This window comes from Strongylocentrotus purpuratus, unplaced genomic scaffold (assembly GCF_000002235.5).
Source record: "Strongylocentrotus purpuratus isolate Spur 01 unplaced genomic scaffold, Spur_5.0 spur5_scaffold_20, whole genome shotgun sequence".
NCBI classification, from domain to species: domain Eukaryota; kingdom Metazoa; phylum Echinodermata; class Echinoidea; order Camarodonta; family Strongylocentrotidae; genus Strongylocentrotus; species Strongylocentrotus purpuratus.
This window is the reverse complement of record NW_022145606.1, coordinates 14,162,264-14,174,263: the sequence shown is the minus strand read 5'-3', so window position 1 is coordinate 14,174,263 and position 12,000 is coordinate 14,162,264. Positions and strand designations below refer to the sequence as shown.

At 35.9% G+C, this 12,000-nt stretch overlaps 1 protein-coding gene across 1 annotated transcript; it reads left to right on the top strand.

Moving 5' to 3' along the window:
• The first annotated feature begins 4,478 nt into the window (after positions 1-4,478).
• Positions 4,479-8,748, top strand: LOC105439742. Its single transcript, XM_011669094.2, has 2 exons — positions 4,479-5,163; positions 7,381-8,748. Exons 1-2 carry the CDS (start codon positions 4,534-4,536, stop codon positions 8,746-8,748), a joined length of 1,998 nt encoding a protein of 665 aa, XP_011667396.1. The 5' UTR covers positions 4,479-4,533.
• Positions 8,749-12,000: the final 3,252 nt, after the last annotated feature.

Sequence of the window (12,000 nt, the reverse complement as noted above, 5' to 3'; positions counted from 1 at the left end):
ATTGATCTCTTATTCAAAACTATAACGTTCTTATTCACCGGCCCGATTTAGTTCACCATCTTATTTTTATGTTTTCGTACCAATAAAACTTACTACAAGGGATGGATTGCCTTTGGACATATCACTGTTCGTACTTTGAATTTTCCTCTTTGTTCTATTTTTTTCTAAACTTCGAAAATAGTTATAGAAATTATGTATACGCTGTAAATGCCGCCTATATATTACATTAACAAGTTCATTTGTCTTTTTCTTCGTACAGTGCATATACACAGCATTGTTAACATAATTATACTGGATATATTTAGTTGAAGATCTAGATTTTACTTCTGTTATATGATATTGACATCTGTAAAATAAGTATCTGTAAAATAAGTATCATTTTGTTGTTACTGTAAGCCTATCCAAATTAAAATCACAAGAATCTCACATTTTCTAAGCATACAAACTACTGACTCTATTTGTTTAATCGTTATTGAGGTTATAAAAGAATCTCTCAATGCAAGATGACGAAGAATTTGGCAAATATTTGATCCTTACCACCTTTGATCACATTTCCCGTCTATACGCTGTAAAATCTCTCGCCATGTTTCTTAAGCATGTCATGTTATCTCATAATGTATGCCGCTAAGACGCTTCGCCACGAACGATTAACAAAATGCAAAATACACGATACACTCTCTCAGATGAAGGATCATCCCCCATGTAAATCTTTCTTTTGTTTCCATGTCCGTTTCTTTATTTGGTCTGCACAGGCATCGAAACACCCACTTTTTCCAGATTATCTCCTCCTCGCAATCTATCTTTCTCTAATCGTTCTCAGAATCAGACTATAGTTGTTCTGTCAGTTACTTTTCCATTTTCCTTCTCCATTTCTCCATTTTGAAAAGTACATCTTTTCCTTTAAATAAATACCCCTTTCCACCTCTGATGATTAAGTGCCCCTTTTATCTTGACACGTGCCCCTTTTCATTTTGATAAGCACCCCACATTTCTTTCTGTTTATTATGTGCATGTGTTTAGTACTCCCTATGGACAAAGTGTCCTATTTCAGGATATCATGCAATTGTTGATTAGATTTATATCTATCCCGGATAATAGGGATCCCAGAGAAGAAAAGTCTGAAAGCCAGTGTTTATTATGTGGCAAGCATTCAGGGGGTCTCTACTATCAAGGTTCCATGCCTGATTGCATCTCTGGCAGATATGGGTTATCTTATCGTTATTTATTTGAGGTTTGAATTCCTTTTCTCATAAAAGAATAGACGAGAAAATATTTGATAAAGACCCCCAAAGCCTAACAAAAAAATGCACATTTAACCCCATATTTAGGTAATTGAGAATAAATTGTATATATTACATTATTTCGATGTCCTTCTTGTTCTTCTTCCTTTCCATTTTTTCTTTAACATTGATCATGAAAGTGTTCTTCTCTACCTGTACATGAATGTTTGGTATTATATGGTTTTATAGTCAATTATTAACTATTACCGATGTAAATTTTGTGCTGCTGTGGGGGTTGTCTGTTTATTGTTTTAACACAGCAGGTAAAACAACAGGTAGAACATCATCGTAGCTGACCATTATATCAGCTATTTACTTTTATTAAGAAATGTATATATTTCTTTTAAAAAATGAACGAGAAAGAGAAAGAGAATTTCAAGACAAAAATTGTTTTATTTCATCAAATTGTAGAGTTTTAGGTTGAGTTTTTATTCAGAATCATCTTATGTGATAAGAATTAATAACAGATCGGGTGACTGGGACAGGGAAAAGTTAAGAGGGGGTTAAGAAGATGATAGAAGTAAATACAGATAGAGGGAGAGAGAGGGAGAAATATAGAAAGAGAGAGAGAGAGAGAGAGAGAGGGAGAGAGAGGGAGAAATATAGAAAGAGAGAGAGAGAGAGAGAGAGAGAGAGAGGAAGGAAGATAAGTGATCTAGGTAGACTGAGAGAGAGGGGGAATAGAGAGAGAGAGAGAGCGAAAAAGAGAGAGAGAGAGAGAGAGAGAGCGATCGAACAATAACGACGTCTTATAAAGGGCCGTTTGTGATATGACACCAAAGACAGAGACTCGTAAAAATGGCGGAATAATATGAAATCTATAATTCGTTATCACTTTAATCGAGCATGGTGACACCCTTAAATGTCGATTCTTGGTCCGGATATGATTACCAATGAAGCGAAACGCATGTTTTCGACTAAATTTTAGCAAATTGTACTGCTTTGTACAAAATGTTTGGTAATTCATTCAATAATTGTCTAAGAGTGTTCCAATGCTTCACATACACAGTGCGTCCGATAAAGAAATGAAACTCGGAATCAAACAATTATTGTGAACAATTAATAAGCTACTAAATATTATTTCTTGCTTTTTATGAATTATAAGACATAATTATGCTATTTGATGATACAATGATTACGTATACCAAAATCTGTTGCTTGGTGAAGCGTTTATGAATAAATGCAATTAAAGTATCATTAAAGCCAAACTTTGGAGAAAAGGTTATATAGACATGGCCTAAAAGAGAAATTAATACACTTTCACCTCATTTAACATGCAGAGGAAATGAAATGTCGAGGTTTTGGTTCAGCTCGGCTTGTACATGGACGTGTTTCTGACCAACTTCACTGAAATTTAGAATTATCTTAACAAAGTTATACGATATTTCCCAAATTCTAAAACGATTGTTCCAAGGCGAGACATGAATGAGCTGAAAGGTAAATACGTAAGGCCATGCCTTGAACCATGATGCATAGCCGCAAGGAGGATTTTTTTCTTTAGGGGGCCGGGGTAAAATGCAATGAATTATTGATAATTAATTCTTTTTTGTAATTTATTTGTGGCGGCTGCCCCATACCCTTGCCCCCGCTGCGTACAGTCATGGTTCAGTAGCAAAGTATTGGACTCGTAACTGTGAGGCGTCAGGATCATAGCCGTGACTATTAGCTATATCAGTACCCTTTTGTGAGGCATTAATCCCCATTACCGTCAGTTAAGACTGCAGGACATAGGTTCCCTCGTTGATAAACACAGTAGAATATGCACATGATTTAGCAGTCACGCACATCAAACACTCGGAAATTATTATTCTATAACATCTCAGAATGTATACTATTATCTAGATCTATTAGGAATAAATCATTGTCAAAATCATTCCATGAATTGGGGTAAAAAATATATTTCACCTTTATGACCTACAGTGTACATAGGCGTAATTGTTTAGGCCAAATTATGTAGGCCTTTTGTGAGATTCTGGAATCATTACAATGATAACACAATTATATCAATCTCGCTGAAAAAACCATTGGACACAAATATATGATTCCAGCACTGTTTCAGTGTTTTTCTTTCTATTTTTCTTGGTCCAAAACAACCCACTTACTTTACAATGAAAAAAACATTTGTTATCTTAAAATGCAGTTTCACAAAATTTACTCAATTGTATACTCACTTGATCCAGGATTATTCAGTCTTTAGACTGTTGTTATTATCCATGGTTTCCTTTGGTTGGAGTTGTCATGATATTTATCTGGGGCATCTTTCCTCCAGTTCTCAAGTCCAGATTTGAAGCAATTGATACTCTTCACAACATCACCTGGAAGACAACTATGATTACTTTTAATACATTATTATTTCAAATGAATCATATTTCCGTGCAATATGGCTTACAAATTCTATTTGTTTTTCTCATTATCAACTCTTGAGACAGACACGATTCACATTATCATGGTTATGAGCCTAAATTTTGACTTTTTTTTTTATAAGAGAGGAAGTCGTGAAATACATTTTTTTTTCAGGCGAATCTTGCATTGTAATAAGTGTAGCGTCGTCGTATTTTATACGTTAGAAAGTAAAGAGAGATTTGGACAGTGAAAAGGGAAGAGAATGAGATAAATGGAAGGAGATTAAGGAAGAGTAGTAGAAAGAAAGGATGATATGTGTGGTTACCATCTTTTACTCTTCCAAAAAATGAAAACAGCAAATACAATGTCTTGCTCTTTTACCTAGGGCCTACTTAAGTGAACCTTAACACAATATATCCACAACTAAAAAGTTAACAAGTCGCCCTCTATAGATAAAAAGGATTACATTCAGTTCAAAGGTGCTTGATAGCTGCGCGCGCACTCTATGTGGGAAAACCCTATTCTATTTATAAGATTCACAAACTGTATTATTTTCACAGGCAATCTCGTGCGAGTTTAGCATTGTAATCATATTTGTATTGCTGTATACACTTTAACAGAGACTCAGTACTTTTGATCAAAATTACATATTTGAATTCAACGTGAGAAAATGGTACAGAACTGCATGCAGTTAGGACACACTTGTACGTACACCAAAGATACTGGTACAATTATAGTAGGTCCATGGTACAATCTGCTACTTCGCTGCATATTGTTTGTGCTTGCATGAATTGACTGTTGGCTTTTATTACCATTAGCTGATCACACTGTAAGCTTTATTGGACATTGGATATATTTGTAGAGTGAGCTTGTGTTAGTAATAGCCCCAAATCCGATATTTGTACCAATTATGGCCGAGAAGACTGGGGAAGAGAAAGCTCCAAGCTCTCCAGAAAACCTGACGTGTCCACTATGTCTTGATATCTTCGACGAGGCAACAAACCTGACTTCATGCGGACACACCTTCTGTCGGAAATGTCTCAAGAACTATGACCTGTCCCACCAAGACCTTGGTCACATGATCTGTCCTCTCTGCAGGAATACCACCGAGTTGTCTGCGAACCGTGTCGATGATTTCCTCACCAACGTGACGGTCAACGGACTCGTAGACGATTACCACGCCAAGTGTGGAGGGATGAATGCTGTCCTCGAGACGCGTCCAAAATGCACTGCATGCAAGTTTCAGCGAGATGCTGTCTCATTCTGTGAAACGTGTAATTTCTATATGTGCACTAATTGCGACTGCAGCCATGAGCAGTCACACTTTGAAGGTCACGAGATTGTATCCATACAAGATATCATCAACGGGAAGGTCAGCGTTGGTCATCAATCCGAGAAGTGCTGCATCCACAAACAAGAGAACAAAGATATGTTTTGTGCGGATTGTAAGGTCCACGTCTGTTTCAAGTGCGTCATCGTCGATCATCAAATTCACAAAATCAAGAATCAGGTTCATTTCGAGCAGGAGTTACGGCTTAAGGTAAACGTGATTTCACTTAAGGTACCATAGGCGCCAGAAGCGGGGAGGGGGCGCACCCTTTCAAATTCTAAAATTCTCTGTCCGTCTCTACGCTTCATCGTACATTAATAGATGTACCTTTTCTTTCAGAAGCATCAAATCGGAGAGGCTAGTAAAAAAAAATTGTATCAAGGTGGCAGCTAAAATAATTTCGCGGTATATCGATTAGTTTTCAATAGTTCTGCATAGATTACAAAATACATGTTTTCAGTAATCCATGTCGACTCCCTAAATGTAGCTTCTCGTAAGAGAAAGGAACAACCGATGAAATGGCATGAACTAGTTATGATGTATCAGAATGTTTAGTATTCTGCTGTAGCTACACAATTACAGAATGCTCTACCCCAAGGCCCAATAAACGGGAAGCAGGTAATTCCCTCACCGGCGCGCTAGACAATTTAGCACAATTACATTTGATAATATTACAGAATAGAAAAGCTTTTTAATTGCTTTAAAATATGGAATCAACTTTATAAAACGCTATCTTTTTCATCTCGATCACTAAGCTTCCTCGCATTTCAATAGCTGGAATATTTCTTATCATTGAAGAAGCTCTGTCGACTAATTATGGTCTTGAAGCGGGTAGACCGAAAAAACCAATGCACTTCTCTCTAGTAAAGAGGGTGGGACAACACTTTGCCACCCCTCTCACAAGACATGAAGCTCTTGCTTTTGCTCGCATGTAAATCATTATTTTGAATGAGGCTGGGATTTTTGTGACGTTTCAACCTATACTTGATTTCACTTTTCAATTTCACAGAAGCAATCGTTCGGCTCGGTCGCTACACTTCCTCACGTAATAATAAACTCTCTGTCGAGCTAGATGATCATTAATATTATAGAAACGCTTTTATATGATGTATGTTTAAGTGAAACATTGTTGGATTGTGTTATATGGGGACCTCTTACAAGCCCAGCTTTTCTAAGGTCTCCACTTTCTTTCATTTGGATTATATATCGACTTAAAATTGCACTTAAATTGTTTTTTCTTATGCTGTTTTTTGTTCTATTATTATATGTAAAAATGTTGTGAAAGAAAGAAATAAAATGAACCTTGAACCTTGAACCTTGTTTAATATAATAATAATATTTAATTTTTATATAGCGCTTATTACAAATGTCTCTAAGCGCTTTACAAATATACTATTACCCCGGTCATTGGATTCAGTGCTTGCACGCACAGTGTAAGCCCCAATCCGACATTCTTAAATCTGCTTCTGCGTTTCAAAACATAATTATGCTTTAATAAAAAAGCTACATTCCAATCCGATACTTCAAAAATAGAGAAAATCCATATATTTTTCAAAACATTATTATTTATATATATCACGAAACATACAATTGAAAGGAAAAATTGTTGCTTGTCGCTGAGGCGGGTGGGGGGGGCTCATTGAAGTTAGTATTAAAGCTTAGCTACATTTCATAGAGCACATTAGTTAAAGATTCTTGGTAAAATAATCCAGAGTGTTTAGTAATATCATCTCAATTTTAATTCAGTTCAGTTCAGTCATTTTTTTTAGAACCATTTAAAATTAATAATATAAGGCATGTAGTGTAAAAATAAAACAAAATGAATAGGATGCCTCTTTAAAGCTAAGGCTTCATAAAAACGGAGCACTCAATACCTATAGGCCTAATTCTTTCTTCTCTTCCTGTTTTTCTGTTTTTCTCAATCTCCCTGTCTCTTCGTTATCACCTCCATTTTGTGGTTTACCTTTTAATGGGTGAAAAGGGAACCTGCCCAGATTACCCACATAACTTTGTAGTTACCTTTTTCTAGGAATTGAAAATTTTAATCCTCGAAAATCATTGAGATAAATGTATGGAATCAATGAATCATTATTTAGTTTCCGTGCAAAAGGGCCCATACCAATTGTTATCTTTTGTAAGTACTTTGCATCAAAATAACAATACATATATATTTGTCGTTGTTTATGATTATGATGACGATGCTGATTATAAAAATACTATTACTAGCTCTGTGTATCTGATATTAATGCATTTATAGAAATGGACTTATTTGGTTGCATTACTTTTTGTAGGATACATGATGAAGGGTCCTGGTTCTATTTTTATGTTAAACATAAGACGCGCACAAAATCAGGTTCCATGTAATTGGCATACATCTCAATCTACAACATGTTCTTTTCATTTCTCTATTATTCATTTCTATATTAGGTGAACGACCTAGTCCAGCGTTGTGCCACTAAGAAATCAGAACTGGAGAAGAACATTCAGAATGTGGAAGTACAACGCCATGAAGTATACACTGCCGTGCAGAGATTACTAGACGATGTCGGTCAAGCCTACAGAATCAAGGCAAAAAAGCTTGAAGAAAATCATCGGAATCTCATCGAGAGCATCAATGCAGTAAAGCGGAGTTTCGATGACGACCTCAACGTCTTGAAATCCAACGATCGAAAGAGGATCAAGGGTATTTGTAGTTCAATAACACTGGTAGATAATGACAGACTGCGTCGTCTTGAGACAGACAGTTTGACAGCTCATACCTTGCTCTGTGAGGAGCTGGATGCCATGCTGAAGGAGGCTACCGATCACACTTCTGCGGCAGCCATTACGAAGAAAGCACAGGAGAAGAGGTACAAGCCTGCAGATGATACTCGTCTTGACCTCGGGAGCATCACAGAATCAACTACTGGTCACACTTCTGTTGCAGCCATTACGAAGAAAGCACAGAAGAAGACGTCCCAGCCTGCAGATGATATTGATCTGGGCATCGGGAGCATCTCAGAATCAGTTCACAAATTGCAAGTCATTCAGTGTGTAGATCTACGGGGAGATATGTGGGGAATGACCCATTACTCTGATGACAGCGTGGCTATCGGATATGGTGAAACACATGGTGTAGATATCATTGACTCGGCTGGTAAACAAGAGCAGTATGCAAACATACCAAGTAACATCGTGTGTTATGATCTTGTGTTTCAAAATGATAGGTCGGTATGCATATCGACTGGTACCAATGAAGCACACATATATTCTCCCAATGAATCCAGAAAATCAACCATCCATGTGAAAAACAGTTGCTATACTATCAGAATAAACAGAAGTCAATCAGATGAAATCCTCATCTCTAACAGTGAGAAGCAAGTCTATATCTATGACCCGACAGGATCTACTCTCAAACACACTATTCCAACAAAACACAACATTACGAGGCAGGTATCTGCCACCAGGTCGGGTTTGCTCGTCACGAGTTCATGTAATTACATCGACTCAAGCGTAGTGATGGTCTATGACAGGGTTGGGAATGCTGGTAAGTCTCTACAAGCTCCAGGCGATATCTACCTGTATGCTGCCGTGGATGAGCAGGACAGGGTGTATGTAGCGAGTGTTGATTTTAAGAATGGTAACGTGATGATGAGGCTCTATGACCTTGATGGTTTGAACCTGAAGGAGAGAGTTGAGTTCAAGGTACCTAATCTGAAGCCTAGTTATGATTGTTGTTACTTGGTTTCCCTCTCCCCAAACATGCTCGCGTTTGCTTATGACAAGAAGTTGTTTTTTATCAAGGTATCACTGTAATAAATGTAACATTGATCTATTACCATTGTTGGTGGTGTGTATACCTCTCTGCTCCAGCTCTACTCTAAAATGGGCCTATCAAGTGTCATATTTTAATGTTTATTATGTGAACTAAACGAATGAGGAGATGACCATTCTCTCGATATATTTTAGTTGCCTGTGTACAGTTGACATTATCAAATATAATAACAATCGAAATGATATGTTTATGCGTAAAATATACCTAAACTATATACTTCTAGCGTTGTGTAATATTTTTCTTTTTCGTATTTTAACAAATGAAAATCGAGAAATATGTATTAACTTCTCTTGAGTGTTATTTCCCTTATGTTGTTATTCTCAAAATATTCAAAATTTTATTTTGTTTGGTATCATATTTCTTAATTTTTATTTTTATTATTTTGTATATTTAGTTGAAGTAACAATTAATACTGACCTTGTTTTTATGACCTCATTGTAATTATGCTTTTCTGCTTCCATGGGTCATCCTATCAAGTCATTGGTATTATGGGTTTATATTCATTCTATAATATTATTTTACTCTTCATACTTATGCCATATTGAACTTGATTAATTCATCAAATTCAACAATGTCTGGATAGCTATTACATTAAATGCTCTGGGGACTGATAATATGAAAGATTAGTCTGCTATGATGTGGAGAAGAACCTAAAGAATATAAGAGTATTATGATATCTTGTAATGTGTTAGGGAAATTCTGTTATAATTGGTGATTTCACTTATATTTCATGTAAATTGTCTTTTTCAAAATAGTTACCGATTCAATTCGATTCAGTTGTGACGAGGAATTTGGAATGTCTTCATTTGCATTTTATAACGGTAGATAGAGAATGGAGAAAGATAGGATTATATTATAGATATTGTAGATGTGATGATAATATTAAATACATACCTCTGGTCATGCTAGTACACATACATGGCAAACCAAGGGATGAAACTGGAGAAAACATAATTGTAATGTTTCCCCATCATTAAAAAAGCACCCAATGTATATGTGTTTGTAAGTGGATGACATCAACGAAAATGCATGCATAAACGATCTAGCTTTAGGAACAATCCCCCCCTTTTTTTTTTTTTAATAAATAAATCTGTTACTCTTTTCCTTTTTCGAAGAGAGGAGGGGAGTGTGTGCCTAACCGCATTTCGATGGAAAATGTTGTTCCGTTATGTTTTTGTTGAAGAAAGAAAGTCAGTTCTCATGGGTAAAATGGGGTGACTAATTCGATACACACTCCAGGTCGCTAGCCTGTTTTTGTACAAAGTTTTGTAAAATACCTTATACACACGTCTTAAATTGTGTATGTTCTATCTTCCTCATTTGTCTTTTTAATTAGAAAACAGTTATAGTTACTATGTATACGCTGTAAACTAAATGAACATTATTTCGTTGCATGCATACGGTATTGTTGATTGACACTGGAAATTCCTTTGGTGGTGGACAGAGAAACAGGAAGAGAAAGAGAGAAACGGACGATAAAGGAAGAATAGTGGTTACCGTCCTTTACTCTTACAAATATAGTAATAAAAGCAATTGAAACGCAAGATACGTAACAGAGTTGCTAATTTGTGTTGATTGATTGCAATTTCAAAAATATCTCTACTTTCTTCTTTTCAATCAGTTTTTGCCAAAGATTTCACTGATTTTTAATATTCATTATTTTAAAATGGGTACATTTCAACTTAACACAATGTTTGAATATATCATCATGGGATCAGAGATTACATGGTCTGTTGATTTATCCTCGTTTTGCCTTTTCTTCCAAGCCGCTACAAGCTGCCTTTCTATTCCTAGTTCTGCTTTCTTTTCTTCTCTCTCCCTCTCTTTCTTCTTCCAGTGTAAATGCTGCTTCAAAGGGATGAAGATATTGTGTTGAAAGTTTATTTGTTTTTGTTTTGTTTGTTCTCCATGTATGTGTGTTGTTTTCCTTTAAATACACTGCCTTCAATCTACTTTTCTTCCATCTCTCTTTGTCTCCTTGTCCGTCTCCTATACTAGTCTTTCTCAAATCCATCACTCTGATGTACCCTTCCTTTTCTCTCTCTTTCTGATCTACTTTCTCCTCCATATTCCCCTCCATCTTGTCTGCACATACATACCTCATGTGAGGGTACACCTCTACTGCATCTATCCGTCTCTCTCTCTCTCTCTCTTTCCAATTTTTCCTCGATCTCAAAATCAGAATCAGTGTTACAGAAAGGAGTGAAAGGTAATTTGATGTTGGTCAAAGATAGTTGTTTTACGAAAGTAAATTGTGTTGAATACTTCTTCAGTGCATACATTTATCTTTTCAAAATTGACCTGTAGTCAGATATACTCACAAACTCCCCCCCTCCCCCCCCCAAAAAAAAATAAAATAATAATAATCAATCAATTAATCAATCAATCAATTGATCCTTGAGCGAGCGTACATGAAGTTCTGTTTTAATAACACATACATTTGACCCCCGCCTTAAAATAAAAGGAAAATTCCTTGATTAGCTTTTGACACATCACCAACGGTGAGTGAGAGATATTTGTATAATAGCAGTTCAACCGCAACAAATGCATAACTGAAGTCTGTAAAAGTATGGAGGAAAGAAAATTAGCTGAACATCTTAAAGGCCGTCAATACTACTGGGCAAGAAGGGATTAGACCACACAGCGAGGTCACTGACAGGTGGCTATCTCATTAACTCAGCTCTCAACTAACATAAGAAAAAAAAATAAACAATCTGTGTTCACATCAGTTGCTCCAGTTAAAGAATGTATGGTTATAATCATTCGCACACTTTCTTGCTAGAATAAAGAGAGGTGAAGAAGAAAAAAGAAACCAGTGTGACATGCACTTTTTAATTTCAAAAAGTACACAAAGCGTAAATAATGCGCTTGTAACAAAATTTCAGGTAACAATTCTTACGTTTCTCTTTTTCCACGACCTATAGTAAGCTCTGCCTTTAAAGTCTGGTTGGAGGGATGATGATCAACAAACAGAAACAGAAACGTGTATTAAACACAGCATGTCTGTTATATATAGTTTATTTCTATTTTATACTTTATATTCAAGGTTAAATTTACAATGAACCGGTTAAATTTACACTTTACCGGTTACACTGCCCAATCGTTAGTAAAAAAAAACCATTTATTTCTATATAGGTTTATGTCAACAAGCAAGTCATAAATATGAACCTACATATTATCTCAAAAGCATTCCCCAATCTTTTGTTTAGTCATCAAGTCAATCAGATCATATA